At 42.7% G+C, this 16,394-nt stretch overlaps 1 protein-coding gene across 1 annotated transcript in view; it reads left to right on the top strand.

Moving 5' to 3' along the window:
* Positions 1-9,787, top strand: part of TPH2 (tryptophan hydroxylase 2) — a 60,255-nt gene extending 50,468 nt beyond the window's left edge. Inside the window, 3 exon segments of the mRNA XM_033161586.1 lie at positions 6,237-6,332; positions 9,035-9,168; positions 9,283-9,787. Coding sequence (XP_033017477.1) covers positions 6,237-6,332; positions 9,035-9,168; positions 9,283-9,457 — 405 coding nt within the window. The 3' untranslated portion in view covers positions 9,458-9,787.
* Positions 9,788-16,394: the final 6,607 nt, after the last annotated feature.

Here is a 16,394-nt window from a genome sequence, read left to right as displayed (position 1 = left end):
ATTTTCTCTTAATGATTATGCAAACCACCAAAATACTCATAATTAATTTAACACTTTCAGATTTTTACTGCAATCCACACCCCTTTCAATATGTAAATACTACAGGCATTTAAGATTCTAATCTGAAAAGCAGTGATTAAACCACTGCCACATGCGTTCCTGCTAGCCATGTTAAGTAAAATTGAAGACTGCATCTAATGTTTATATTGAAAATACATGGTTGTACTCTTGGGAGAGGCAGTCATATTTATGACAATGTAATGTCTGACTGATAATAGAATAGATTGTAGATAATAGTAGAGTAGATTGCAGAGTAACTCTGGAGGTCTTGTGTGTCCTCTCCAAAAGAAGTGTGCATTATTGTTCAAGCATGACATTGCCACAGACGTTTAGGAATATGAGACACTTGAGAATAATCTTTTGTAAGTAATGTTTAAAGGCACTGGTAAATGTATTGGAAGAAAGTAAACATTAGAAAACTACTGTGGCTGATTTTCAAAAAGTAGCAGTAGCATACTACTCAAGAGAGTTTTTTTTTAGCACTACTACACATTTTCAGCTTTAGTTTGTCAATATAGGTGGCCACTTAAGCTCAAACAATGTGTTTGACATGCCTGGGCCAGGGTGGCAGGGCAAGCACCCCGCGGGGTGTCTTCTTGTCACCCCCCCCAGACATGGAACACGGGGCTAACCACCCCCCACCCCACCTTGCAACACCACTGGGAGGAGGCCAAGGATACATGAAACGTCAAGGTAAGCTTTCTTCTTCTGTTTAGGATGGAAGGGAACACAATTCTGCTAGAGCTAGGGATCTGGCAATGCCAGCTATTGAATTGCTACTGTTTCTTAGTGTTTTAAAATTACAAGTATTTTGTATCTTTAGATGAGTGGCCACAGTTAGCTTTGTATTAGACATAAAGGGTTATACATTGTGTCCAGCTCTTGTCCTCTTCCACCCAAAGTTACACCATTGATATCAGTGGGTCGACTTATTTCTAGAATATATGCTTAACATAGATACTAAATCAATAAATTTTCTGGAAAGTTCCTTTGCTGTTATGAAGGTATGTGGATTTTTGTTGCGCACACCCATCTTTGAAATACAGTGGTACCTCGGGTTAAGAACTTAATTCGTTCTGGAGGTCCGTTCTTAACCCGAAACTGTTCTTAACCTGAAGCACCACTTTAGCTAATGGGGTCTTCCGCTGCTACTGCGCAATTTCTGTTCTCACCCTGAAGCAAAGTTCTTAACCTGAAGCATTATTTCTGGGTTAGCGGAGTCTGCAACCTGAAGTGTCTGTAACCTGAGGTACCGCTGTAATCATCTTCATATATACAGTGGTACCTCGGAGGTCAAATGGAATCAGTTCTGGAAGTCCGTTGTTTGGAAACCAAGGCATGGCTTCCGATTGTCTGCAGGAAGCTCCCCCAGCCAATTGGAAGCCGCGTTGGATGTTCAGGTTCCAAAGAACATTCCTAAACTGGAACACTCACTTCTGGGTTTGTGGCATTCGGGAGCCAAAACGTTTGACTCGCAAGTTGTTTGGGATCCAAGGTACGACTGTATATATATATATATTTAATAATGATCTGTAGCCCCAAAATACTGCTTCAAGTAAATGCCTTCCAGCCTCTATCAAATAAATGCATAGTAGAGTAAGAAACTTTGTTTCCTTTTATCAGGTGAGCTTTTCCTGGCCCAGCGTGTTGCATTGATCATTTCCACAGGAGGCCCCAATTTAATGGCTCAACAGAATAAACTCCCTGCCGACTGTGCATTTCTAGAGCTTCCTTTGGTTCCTACTGACATTAATGGGGCAATTTCTATTGGCCCAAATTCAAGAGACATTTGAAGGTGTAAAGATGCCTTCATGCTTGAGGAAGCATCACTTATGCTCCTGTTTAGGTGAATTTGGACAAAGGCCCTTGACTTCAGTTAAAGGAACAGGAATGAGCATTTGTAAAAGCATTTTCTGATGGGATATGATAGGTGCATCTGCTGTTATCTCAGTTACTGAAACTATTAAGTTTAATAGGAACTGTATGAGCTGCACACCTGATGTGTTTGTGCACTTTTGATGGACAGGGAGCCAGTATTTCAGAATACCTTTGTATGTTGAAAGGCATCTAAATTGAGAATCACTATTTATTTCTCTACTACATTGTTTTAGTAGCTGTGGAAGGAAGCAATAAATATAACCAAAGAAAGGAGAATCTCAGATAATTGAATTGGTTTGAGGAATGCTTTTAATTACCCCCTTTTAATTTAAGAATACTTAAAAAAAACTTTAAAAGGCTTAGCAGAGAATAACTCAGTATATGTTAAAGAAATTAAAGAAAACAGAGTGAAGCGTGATGGGAGCTTACTCTTATATAAAATGTGAATCCTCTATTTTTAGTTTATCTTTTCTTAATTAGAATGGATTTATTGCCAGAATAGTTCTCCAAAGCTGTGAAATCAACAGAAAATTCTGCAAAGGTTAAAATAATTGTATTAAGGACTAATGATCTGAAGATGGCAGCATTGGGCGAGATACTTCATTCTCTATCCTAACAAAAGCTTTGTGAATCAGAATCTACCATAGATGCTGCATACAGGAAAGAAATTACATTTGCAGTAGCTTTTCCTTATTATTCATATGAAGGGTTGTTCTAAATATACAGTATTGATAAAAATTAGAACTTGGCAGATACAAATTACAATTTTACCATCTGGACATTTTATCTTTAGTTTATCTATATATATATATTCTCAAAACTCAGGCTTTTCAAAGACTGTTATCCCTTATAAAATGAAAATGAGTTATTTTGGCATGTATATACTGTGATGGAATACATCCCTTTTAAAACACTAATTCCACTAGTTCTCTGTTATCGGCAACTTTACGCATAAGCATAAGTGAATTAAATTCTAGAGCATCTTTGGCAGACAGGTAAATAATACCCCATTTCTACAAATGAATAGATGTGACAAGAAGATTACAAACTATTTCACACAATGGCTTGGATCTTAACTAGGCATCTACAAAGAGAAGGGCTTCTACTGTGCACAAAGAGAACTGAGATCACTAGGATCCTGCTAACAGAACTGGGGGAGGTATTTGCCAATTCTCTTTTCCCCAGGCCCCTGCACTGCCTCTCGTGTTGTTCCAGAGTGTCCCCCAACTCTCCAGAGAAGATTTTCAGAGGGCAGAAGAGGTGGAAGGGGGAATTGATGGAAGTTGCTTCCACTGCTGGGAGCATACTAATGCCAGATGAAGCCTAGTTAGGATCCAAGCCGATGTTATTTCTAGATCCATTATAATCTAAAAAATGAGGGAGTAGGCTAGTCAAAATGAAAGGAGGAGAAAATGCTGTCACCTACCTCAGTTACCTTGGCTGCTGGCATTAAACCTCAGATGGCTTAGATCAGGAGTAGTCAACATTTTGCATTCCAGATGTTCTTCAACTCCAGCTCCCATTATTCTTGGCCATTGGTTTTGCTGTTGTGCATTGCAATTGTACAACATCTAGAGGGCTCAACACTGGCTATTCCTGGCTTAGATTGCATTATTTCTGCAACAGAAATAGTGACATCAGATAGAACAGGAATTAACACCATGACTATACAACCATGTATCCCTCTCTAGAAATATGTCATTATTCATTAGCCTGTGCTAATTTGTTTGTCTGCCTGTGTTTAGAGATGACTTAATCACATAGAGTCAAAACACACTCACCCTGCACCTCCAGACGCTAAGATTCATTTTTGGCCAAGCACATACAAGCTGAATGTGCACCATTTAAATGTGTGTAAATTGTGAGTCAACTGTATTCAGAGTAATATGAGTAATTCATATATATCTTGAAAACCACAGGAGATAAAGGCCATGGTCTATGGAGAATGTGAAACTATCTATGTGGGCCTGAGGGACTTTTTAGATACATTCTCCTCAAACAGCAGCTCCCGATGCCTCATGGCAAACTGATGGAAGCATTTTAAAAAGCACTTTCTGATAAGCAATGAAAGTCAGCTGTTCCATGAAAAGTCCATTATTCCACTTGGCTAGTGCAAGCCCCATACGTGTACTTTAAATGGCTTTTGGGACCCCTGCCAACAGTGGATCACATGGAGAAGGTGGTTAAAATCAACAGCAAGACAGCCTTGCAACCTTGTGTTTCTTCCTAACGTACTGCAGAAACACCACCTGGTGTTTAATCATACTATACTATCAGGCTAGCCTTCAGATTACGTGCAGCTCCACCATTCTAGCATCTGTTAAATAAACCGGTGCTAATTCAGGCTTTCGGGTTTTCAAGAATGCCTACACATTCGTCTTCACTAAGATTACAAATTCAAACCTGCAGGTTCTTTCACAACTCTCCTACAGAAGGTCTTCTTGCATCTCATTTTTCACACAGGTAAACAACTCACATATGTGGTTATTCCCATGGCTGCAGGGCTTTTTTCAGCCAGGACTCACCAGAACTGAGTCCCGGCACCTCTTTGCTGCATTCTGTTACCTCTGTAGTGTTGCTGTGCCGTTTCCCTGCCTTGGGGCAGCATGACAGAGGTGGCAGGCATCACGGTGGTTTTTTGGGTGTTCCCCCCCAAAAATCTCAACAAATTTTGGCACCTCTTTTTCTGGAAAAAAAATCCCTAGATGGTTGCAGTAATGCCACCAACAATTAATGGAGTAGGAAAGGGTGGGTGGGAAGAAATGGAAGCATTTTCAGAGCAGGATGCACCAGGCTAAGCAATGGCCCCTCCTGGCTTGGGCAAGTGACTGAGGTGATCTCGAGGCCTTCATGTGTTGCTATTCTTTATTGTTTGTCACTCCATAGAAGAACTCTGAGAAGGAGGAAGAGAATCAAGTAGAGGCTCAACACTCCTTTCCATTTATGGGGTTCCTATTTCCAGCTACCAGAAAAAGCTTAACTTTGCAGAATTGTTTGCATTGTTGAATTAAAAGCTAAAGGTCCCAGTTATTTTAAAGAAGCTAAATGTGATCCATAGGGACACGGGTGGCACTGTGGTCTAAACCACTGAGCCTTGGGCTTGCTGATCAAAAGGTCGGCGGTTCAAATCCCCATGATAGGGTGAGCTCCCGTTGCTCGGTCCCAGCTCCTGCCAACCTAGCAGTTGAAAAGTACATCAAAGTGCAAGTAGATAAATAGGTACTGCTCCAGTGGGAAGGTAAACGGCATTTCTGTGCACTGCTCTGGTTTGCAAGAAGCAGGTTAGTCATGCTGGCCACATGACCCGGAAGCTGTCTGCAGGCAAACGCTGGCTCCCTCGGCCAGTAAAGCGAGATGAGTGCTGCAACCCCAGAGTCGTCCGCGACTGGACTTAACAGTCAGGGGTACCTTTACCTTTAAATGTGCTCCATAAGGTGGCTATGCAGTGAGAAGGTAGCACAACTGAGTTCAGCGGAGCTTACTCCCAGGCAACTACATATAGGATTGCAGCCATGCCACTTGGCTGATCAGGGATGTGGACCCGGGACTCCCCAGCTAAACTTCAGCATTGTAGCCAGCCACTACTCGACCATTTGCAGCTTCCTCTTCTATGACTGTCAGTTGATTCTAATAACTGGGTATTACACCATGCACTGCTGTTGTTTTGGTTGTGTGTGTGTGTGTGTGTGTGTGTGTGTGTGTGTGTGTATGGATCAATACAGCTGCCTGCATTTTGGATTCTTTCTTGATAGCATTTCATGATATGCCTGCATTTCAAAACTGTATATAAGCGTGTGTGTGTGTGTGTGTGTGTGTGTCTGTATGTATATATATATGTGTGTGTGTGTGTGTGTGTATATATATATATATATATATATATATATATATATATATATAGTGTCTTTTTTGTTGATTTTGTGTGTATGTGGGCGAAGATGGTTTGGAATAATTTAACATATTCAAGCAAACACTTCATACTTACTGGCTGCTGCAAAGGTGCATGTGTACTGCCTCAACCATAGGTGCTTCCTTCCATGAATCATGCTGATTCTAATGGTGATGCTTCGTAAACAGATTTAGGACAGAGCCAGAGGAAATAAATCAGAGCGTTCCTGATTTTGCCCTTTGTGGGGAAATTACATTTAAAGTACTGAACTGTGTATGTCCTTGATTGAACTTATTTAAAAAACATGAAATTCTCAAGTAGTTGTGTATGCAAGCGAAAGCCCTGATGACATGCTTTCTTTGAACTTGTGCGCACACCCGGACTTAAGGGCATCTGTTTCTCTTTCTTACAGTGCTATTTTTTCACTATTGAATTTGGCCTTTGTAAGCAAGATGGGCAACTCCGGGCTTACGGAGCAGGGCTTCTATCTTCCATTGGAGAACTCAAGGTAGGAATGTAAACAATAAATATACATAAGCCTGCATTATTTATGGCTAGTAACCAGCTCACTGCTGCATAAAGATACATATTTCTTGTATAATTCGATGCTGATTGTATTTACCTATTTCTAAATGGCCCTGGTAACCGTTAGTACATGTGTTTTGGAGTGCTTGAAAAACGCATTTCAAAAAGGTGCCCGATCCCAAATAAAACATGCATTCCTTTTCCACAAGTGCATGGATTTGAAAAAAACAGAGTGGCAAAAAAGCAAATGGGCAGTGCAGTCCTAACCTCCAAGCAAAGCCATTGGAGAGTGTTGGAATGAGGCAGAAATACCTCTCTTCTAGGCTCTTCCAGAAGCAGGGCTCTGCCAACATGTGGGCTTTTGCCAAAAGCACGATGAAATGATACTGGTAAAAGACATAAACGTGAAGCCCGGGATATATTTTTGGGTCTCTTGATCTTTAAAGTCTCCTTCCATTTGTGTAAACAATCTTTTTTTCTTTTTTTTTGCAAATATATTTTTATTTTCAAAAATGAACATAAACATACATTTGTCAGATACACTTTTTGCAGTATTACAAGAACTCCGCCGAGTTTTGACTTCCCGCCTACTCCACTCTAGTTTTCTTAATCTACATCATTCATCCGCTTTCCCTTGAGTTTCCAATTTTATTTCCCCTATTACAGTACCTCCATCTTTGGTCATACTTTTCTGCTAGGTTGCAAGAATTCTGTCCCGCCTGTTAGTGAATTACATGATTATAGACTTCTAAATATTTCAGAAATTTACTCCAATCGTCCTGAACCTGTTGATCTCTCTGGTCTCTTATCCTTGCAGTTAATCTCACTAGTTCCGAATATTCCATTAATTTTATTCTCCATTCCTCTACCGTTGGTAAGCTTTTCAATTTCCAATTCTGAGCCAATAGAATTCTGGCTGCTGTGGTGGCGTATAAAAAAATTCTCTGATCCTTCTATAACATTACACCGGTCTAAATTTTATTTAAAAATAATTCTATTGATGTTGTAAAACATTTTTTGGAAATCTGAAAACACGCCATTTGAAAATGCCTGTTGCCATAGGCAACCTTCCAGTATTTAAGTGTGTCTTTTCCAAAAGGTTTATTTTCTCAAGCAGAATAATAATAATAAAAAAACCACAATTAAGAAACCTACAGTGTAGTGACGCTAGCAACTTGCAGCATGGTTTAACAATCAATCTCTCTTCACATGTAACTCTGAGAGTTGTAGCTCTGTGAGGGGAATTGGGAATACCCTCCAAGTGTCTCGATTTTCCAGGGACAGTCCCGGAATTACAAAAACCGTACCGCCTTCAGATTTGATCCTGGAATACCTCTATTCCTCCTGCCAGTGCTGCCACTATTTTTACTAATATATTCATTTAACGCACACTTTCTGCTTATATAAGCATTTTTATAAACATTACTGGTTGGAGAACTGCATTGCAAAAACTGGGTATGTGTGAATTGCAAAAGGATAGCTGTGTTGTTTGCATATTGTTTTAGCAAGTGTGAATTTAATAGATTCACCTTTAAATGAGAACTGAGTTGAATTTCTATCCCATCTGCATCTCCACATGTTTTGAACAACACGTCTGGAGAGGAACAAGTGTGGGAAAGGCTGATTTAAAGTGTGCCCACCTTTTATATTGAACACTTTAAAACATATATATATATATGGGCAACCCCCGATCTGCATAGGGGTTGTGCTCCTGGTCATTTCGCATGACGGCAGAGAATGTATAAGCCCATTATGCCCCGCTTTTGGCTAACTTACAGTTTATCGTATTGTCTGAACCAATGAAAGTTATTGTGCTTTGTTTCAAACAAGACAATTTCAAACCATAGTTTCCAAATCTTTAAAGTCATCATAGTTAAATGTCGAACACTGTTCTGCCCTGCTGCTGTGATGAAGCCACGCAAAGGAGCATCTGGGATCAGACTGTGGGGACCCTGAAAGAGGCTGGGCCTGTTCATGTTCCGCTAAACTGTAGTTTGATATGGTTTCCAAACACAGCAAATTCATTTCTCTTTCTTATCACAAGGATGCTGTTCAATTTCTCTTTTGGAAATACATGCATGTCCTCCTTTGCTTCCTCTTATAACTATGTCTATCTATCTGTTTGCATAATCCTATTCTAGCAGCATTTGCGCGAAAGGGTAATGTCTTCTATCAACATACAATTTTTAAAAAATTATCAACTGTTCACCATATATCTATTTCACTTGTAGACCGAAATGCATTTTCAAGATACGATATTGACTGTCACACAAATGGCATATGTTGTGTGAATAACACCGTAGGATTAAATTTTACTTGTAAAATGGGCAAACGTTTATTGCCTGGAGAAGCTGGTAATTTGCGCTTCCCCAGTAATTCTGCTTGGAATATTTATTGATAAGTGTCTCTTCAAGGTTGATGATTTAAGCCTCTTATGCATACAGGGCAGAGATAGCTCTTAGTTGTTTTCGATTATGTCATCATTTGGGGGGAAAGGCTCTTACAGCAACTAATAGATTTTTGAATAAAAATGGATTCATCCTATTGATGATGAAAGACCACTCTAAATAAAATGGGTGAGACTAGCAACTGTTTGAGAGCATACTATGCTATAAAAGCTGGGTGTACAGAAACACTTGAGCATTCTGTAATATAATTTAACAGATGCTGTGGTGTGTTTTGCAGCACGCTCTGTCTGATAAAGCCAGTGTGAAAACTTTTGATCCAAAGACAACCTGCTTGCAAGAATGCCTTATCACGACTTTCCAGGAAGCTTACTTTGTCTCTGAAAGTTTTGAAGAAGCCAAAGAAAAAATGAGGCAAGTTCTTTCACTTGACCCTTAAAAACAACCCCCAAATCTAATTTTCTCTTATCTGAAGGCACAGAAAAAGGAGTTAATTTTCTTTCTTTCTTTCTTTTTTTAAACTTTCAGGGACTTTGCAAAATCAATCAACCGTCCCTTTTCAGTATATTTCAACCCATACACCCAAAGCATTGAAATTCTGAAAGACACCAGAAGTATTGAAAACGTTGTCCAGGATCTTCGGAGTGACCTGAACACAGTGTGTGACGCTTTAAGCAAAATGAACAGATACTTGGGGATATGAGCTATCCAGTGTTGTGGGCTTTGGAGTGTAGCTACCTTAACACCATTATGCGATGCGATGTCTGTTCCTTCTCTGTTGCATGACCATTACACTTCCTTAGTGTGTAATATTATCCGACTGTAGCTTCAGATACGCCAGTGCTAACACGCAGATCCGCAAGGAAGTGGGACATGTATCCTTTGCTTATTTGTTTAAATGTTTAGCTTGCCACACAGCTTTTAAAAAGCTCCGAGGGCAGCTTACAAGCACATAAAATGAATACACTTCAATAAAAAGCAAATACGTCAATAAAAATGCACACATTAAAGACAAAAAAAAGAATCCATCATCGTCGTCGTCAAGAAATAGCATCTGTAAACAAAATTACAATAAGAACTGCATTTTTTAAAAAAGTTTATGCTCTCTGATACTAAATGGTTCTCACTAGCCTAGCAGACAGATCTGATGACTTCAGTTGAGGGGATTGTACCATAAACATGACACCACAACAAAAAAGGCGCTGTCCCTTGTACCAGCCACCTTGATCTCGGGCAATGCTGGCCCAAGCATACCCCAAAATGGCACTCCACTTCCCACCAGCGATGAAGGGATGAGTGAATATCAGGAACAGGGGGCAGGGGAGAGAAAGATTGACATTGGGATCTGCTGCCTTTGTGGATCTGCCGCCTGAGATGGTCACCTCCCCATGCCTCATGGGTGGGCTGGTCCTGTACTTAAAGCAGGGCCAGAACTGTTTATCCTAACACATGGGGAAGTTTGTGCAGAGAGTACCTGGGAGCCAATCCATTTAAAGACCTAAAAGTATAGGCCAACACATTAAATTGTGTCCAGAAACAAACTGGGAGTTGGTGTGATTCTTTCCTCACAGGCATAATGTGCTCCTTGTGGGCCACCGAGCGATCTAAAACCATGAGAAGGAGAAGCATGATAGGGAACATTGGCAGATGCGCTGCAGCACCCAACACTCTGCCACCTTCTGAACCAGTTGATGTTTCTGGATAGTTCTTAAAGGTAGCGCCGTGTACAGTACATTACAACAGGTCCAGTTTTGAGGTTATCAAGGAATCTATGGCCACGTCACTCTCCTCTAGAAGTGGTTGCACTGCTGAAAGGCACTTGGGTCTCTGGGAGCACAATAAGGCCCAGGAGAATGTCTAAAAATATCTTTCCTGGATATAAGCCTGCAAAGCCCTGATATAGCCAGATGTTCATATGTGCTTATGAGCTATTTTGCACATGCTCGCTCATTCATCACTTTGCTACCTCAGCTTTGAGTGTTGATTTGCATGTCTGACCCAAATGAACACCTCATCATGAGCTCAACCACAATGCTTTACAGTGCAGCCCTCACTTTCAGCGGTGGGTCATTGAGTGTTGAGTAGTGATGTACAGAGATATGCGAGGCCACCCTCAACACCATGCATAAATGTGGTATTGAAAAACCTGACTTGGCATTGATTTTGTTTTCTTTATGACGTGGTGGTGTTTTTTGTTTTTGTTTTTTTAAAAGGAAAATGTAACAAACGTCTCCTCCTTTTTGTTAGCAATGCACATTCCCCTCTGCCCTCACTTCTTCACAACCACTGGTTTCCCACCAGAACTTGAGCAGCAAAAGACTGCAATGCTTTTGTTTTCCTTGTTCAGTAGAGACATATTTCTTGCTTGGCTGGTGATGACTGTTTCTCTCCCTGCGCCTTTAGATTCAACTGTGGTTTATGTGACGTGGTGAAGAACATAGTATGTCTCTGTTAAATGGGCTTTGGGGTATAATATACATAACGGACAGATATTTCCAAACACCGAAGCAACTTTTCATTTTGTGTGTGTAGCCTTGTTCCACTTGGATATCATACAGAAATCCCTAATTTATAGATCCCACCAAATAGTAAAAAGACGCACAACATCATTCTTAATATATTTTTCTTAAAGGATGGCACAGAAGAAATTAAAGGCTGCAATCTTTTGAACTCAGCGAGCTTGCTTCAGAGTAAATATGCACCTAGTCAGTTATCTCTGTAATTCTTAACTAATTGCTTTATGAAAAGAATTATTGCAATGCATCAATCGATAGTAGTAACACCTTAGTAGGATGTTTAATCAGAGCCGTCTTAAGGGGATCTGCCGCCCTGGCGCGGCTATCCCTCCGGCGCCCCCGCCATGCCGCCTCTCCGCCGCCTCCCTCCCGCGCTTGCCGCCCCTTGGGAGGGGGGTGGGCGAGCGGGGGGTGAGGGGCGTGGCGCTGGAGCGGCGCGGGGCTCTGCGCGCCCTTCCAGCGCTTCCGGGATGGGAGGCGAGGGCGGCCGGCTCGCGCTCCCGCGCAGCTCGCGCTCCGCGCGCAGCTGGACGGCGCGGCGCTGCTGGGCAGCTCGCGCTGCATCGGGCGGGCGGCCGGCTGCGCGCGGGAGCGCGAGCCGGCCGCCCTCGCCTCCCAGAGCCCCAGCTGGAGTGCTGGAAGGTCGCGCAAAGCCCCGCGCCGCTCCAGCTGGGGCTCTGGGAGGCGAGGGCGGGTGGCTTACAGCCCGCCCGCCGGCGCGCGAGTGCCCGCCTGCCCGTGGGGGCGGGGGCGGGTTGGGGAGGAGGAGCCCGGTATGCCGGCGGGCTCGCGGGGGCGCTCCTGGGGCGCCCAGCGCCCTGGCGCACCGCGCCACCGGCTTCTATGGATGAGACGGCTCTGTGTTTAATCAGGCACAATTTTTCTCAACTAAATAGGAGATATCTAGTTGCTTGTTTGAAAATTCCTCTTAAATCATAGCCTAAATCAAAAGATATAATTGATGATAACTCTGTGTGTCCATGTGTATGATTAGCTATAAAGAAAGAGTCTGTCTTTCACAGGGGGCAGCTATGATTACAAACAGCTTTAAAAATAATAATAATAAAGAAATCTCAATTTGTAATTGAATGTGACAAATTAATCACAAAATGCATTTGGCTCTAGAGAAATTGTAGATTCTAAATTAGCTGTGGAAATCCTGACATGATTTCCTCCTTGCTTGCAAATTCTCTGGGGCCATCATATACTCCTTGCTGCATTATCCAGAAATATTCTAATGTATTTTTCTAGATGTGTGCAAGTGGTGTTTATTTAGCGGGCCACTTTCACATGCACAAAAGAGGACTGTTAAAGCTGAGGAAATTCTGATTCCTTACAAGTAAACAGATGAGCACGGAAGTCATCTTTTTGTAACAACAATTGCGGTCTAATTTCTGAAATGAAAGCAGTCTGGGCAGCCTAGGTTAGTAGGAACAGTGCTCCAGTAGCACTTCAGGGATGGATCACTGATATTTTTTTGAAATTGCTTCTTCAGATTAGAATAAGTGCTCATGCACTAAAGCAAACATAAAAGTAATCTTAGTACCATACAGCTAACTTTTGGGAAGACTGACAAGACCCCAATGACTACAAACATTATGTTCTGTCTCTCTGGCTTTCCAGCTTGCTGCTTTACTTCTAGGTCACATTATTGCTAATTCTCACCTCTCTACTCTAAACTCTGGCTTTACTTGAGGGAGGGCCCCCTCACCCATTTGCCACCTCCTGCTGAGCCCTCTTGATCTCTTAATGGCCATTCATCCAGGTGCTCACAGGAAACTAGACTGGCTTACCGGTAATTAGATTTTAACACTTGCTGGATCCACGGATTAGAGAGGTCTGGCAACTAGTTTAACACCCCAAGCCTTGATTAAATTCTAACACTTGCTAGATTCAGGGATTATAGGAAACTGGCACCCACAAACTCATGATACATCTTAAAGTCCATCCCTGGCATCTGCAGGTAGGGCTGGAAATACTCTAGTCCAAAACCTCAGAGACCTGTGGCCAATCAGTGTAGGCCATACTTGTGCCCTCCAAATGTTCTGGGCTACAGTCATTCATTGTCATGAACTGGCAGGACAATGGAGAAGTGGGAGAGGAGGAGGAGGAGGAGGAGGAGAATCTCAGCGCCATGTGTAGCCAGGACTGGGACACACTAGGGCAAGCAGAGGAATGGGGAAGGAAGTACTTGCAGGGTGACGGAGGATGGCGGTCAGTGCACAGGAACCAGAGCAGCAGGACCCAGAGCCAGAGGGGCCCATGTCTCCACAAACACTGTGGGCTCTGAGGCAGAGGGAGCAGTGAGAGGGTGCTCTAGAAGGCTGAAGCAGGCAAGGCCCAGCTCCCTAGCTGGCCAGGTGGGGCTTGCTAGCTCTGAGAGGTGGTGTGTGATTCCTCAGCTGAAGTAGGCTCAGGAGGACAGGTGAGGCTCACATGTCTCATCAAGCACAGATGCTGCAATCAGCATGCAAAGTGCAAAAGGGAAGCAGAGCTGAGGTGCTGTGTCTGCTCAACTGCCCATGTTGATGGACCTTGGCTTGGATTCTATGGGACTGTGCTTTGGGTTTGACTCTGGACTGTATCCTGACTGCTGGACTTCATATTTGTCCTACTTGGATTGACCCTGTACTGTGTTTCCTGACCTTTGGACCTTGGATTTTGCTTGCGTGGATTGATCTTCGGACTTTGAAATTTGGACTTGATATACTGACTTGCTGCCAGGTAGGTCAGGGGTTCAAGACATTCAGGGATAATGGGAGTTGTACTCAAAAGCATCTGGAGGGCAGCATGGCTGACAAAGGTAATACTGAGCTAGATGGAACAGTTGCCTGACTCAGTGTAAGGTTGGAATAGCCAAATTAGCTTCCTGGTGAGGTGATGGGGAATTAAGGGGCTTGGTGTGTGGCGGCAAATGGGTGGACAAACAAAGCTAGAATTTGGAGTAGAGAGTTGCAGTGATGTAGGCCAGATGTGAACCAACAAGCTGGAAGGAGGCAGAGAGACAGAACAATGATGTCTGTTTGAATGCAAGGCTGTGACTATGGGAAAAATAAGATGCTTGGGGAGTGTTGATGTTGGGAGTCCCTCCACCGTGGGCTCAGGTTTTATATATGTGTAAGCAAGCCATATATCATAAAGACACCACTGTCTCTGCTGTGCCTCATTCTTAAAGGAAACATGGATTGGAACCCCTGGAATCTCATATCGCTTGGAGACAGGGGTGGCAGGCAGCACTGTTTTAGTCCTCACACTAGGAGCAGCCACTGAAAAGGAGCAAGTGAGCCTCGACTAGAGGTTTTGTGAATTTTGCTCTGTGCCACTCTTAAAGAGCACCTAACAACTCTCTTGTAGCTCTTCACCAGGAAATTGCAGGTTATCGAGATTTACTTCAGTGGCTCTCAAAACCTCTATGACAGAAATAATAGGATTTACTTGACTTCATCAGGTAATCAAACACAAAAGAATAATGACTGTGAAGCAACATACCTCCACTCTGAAAACAACTAGGGTCAAGCTGTCCTTGATGCTTCCTCCTCTTTTTTTAAAGTAGTTGTGAGGAAGAAGCTGGCAGGCTGGCTACTTGCTCTTGAGTAGCCTGAGCACTAATCATCACAGATGGGCTCCGGTGAAGTAGGGTAGAGGTTGATGAGAGGCTATAAGGCTTCGGACTCCTCCCTGAAAGGTTATAAGCCTCAGAGGGGAGTCCTGAAAGGAAGGCAGGGGTTGCCTCCAGAGAGCCAGGGTTGAATGCTAACACGAGAGCACTCTCGCCCATCTCTGCCCCCAATATGCTTGGGTGGGACAGCATGCAGAAAGAACAGCATGCGATGAGAGAAGAGGGGAAACTGTTTCATCTGGCAAGTGGAAATGCTTGGACTGATGCAACTGTTCTCTTAACACAGTGTTGAATTCCACCCTCAGTATTTTGCAGCAGGGATTCAATTGCACAGGTCTGCGCCATTAAAGGTAAATGAAAGTGCTCTGTTGTGGTGGTGCAACAAATCCGCTTACAAAAACCAACACCACCCCGGAGAGTTTTGCAGTTAGGAAACTAATGGGGAGATGCACGGAGAAGTGTTGGATGAATGAATGATTAATGGGAAGATTTAGTTACAGGTAGGTAGCCGTGTTGGTCTGCCATAGTAAAATAAATAAATAAAAGAAAATTCCTTCCAGTAGCACCTTAGAGACCAACTATGTTTGTTCTTGGTATGAGCTTTCGTGTGCATGCACACTTCTTCAGATACACTGAAACAGAAGTCACCAGACCCTTATATATAGTGAGAGAGTGGGGATGGGTGTTACTCAGATGGGTGGTGGGAATGGGTGATTGGCTGATAGGTGTGTATGACTACCACACAAGCAGATTAGTATGAATTCAGGGTAAATGTTCATTGTCATATAATCCTCTCACAAGCAAATCGGGGGGGGGGGTCTCAATGAAGACAGGACATAGTATAACCTCTGTGTATGCCTTGTGCAAGCAAATCGGGATGGATGCACAAGAAACAGGTTGTCTGGGGGAATTCAGAAGCTGCTGCTTGAGGGATGATAAAGGAGCTGATGGGGTGTGGAAGGCTGGAATATCTACTCCACACACTCACTGGTGACTGAGGGGAGGGCAGCCTGTCCTTGAACTGCTGCCCTCAGTTCTGAGACCCCAGGACTGTGACATTGGCATTATGCAAAGAAAAGCCTGAACTAATAATTACATTGCCAGGATTCATTCTAAGGCTATTCTGAAATTGTACACAGCCTTTTGCTTTTCTCTGAAGAAGTAGCACATCTTAATTGCAAATAGTTAAGAAGTAAATCTTAGTATGGATTAGAGACCAGCAATTGAAATCCCACAGACAGTTTAGGACAGATGAAGTCAACAAAGCTGTCTTCTGTGAGGATGTAGTGTTGTCACTGAAAATGGACCATTGTAGAAGCATAAGGGATTCTTGCTCCTAAAAAAAGCATACTTAATGCAATGGTTTGATTTAATTAGAACGCAATAACAATTAATGAAATGTTATGGGATGCTGTGAGATGATTGCTTACTCTTTTCCATATTCAAATGCTTAGGGATGATATGTGTAGGATGCGTCCAGATGGAAGATTGCCATCTTATTTTGG

Source organism: Lacerta agilis, chromosome 10 (genome assembly GCF_009819535.1).
Source record: "Lacerta agilis isolate rLacAgi1 chromosome 10, rLacAgi1.pri, whole genome shotgun sequence".
In the NCBI taxonomy this organism is placed as follows: Eukaryota; Metazoa; Chordata; class Lepidosauria; order Squamata; family Lacertidae; genus Lacerta; species Lacerta agilis.
Note: the sequence above shows the minus strand (reverse complement) of the source record. Positions and strands in the feature narration are given on the sequence as shown.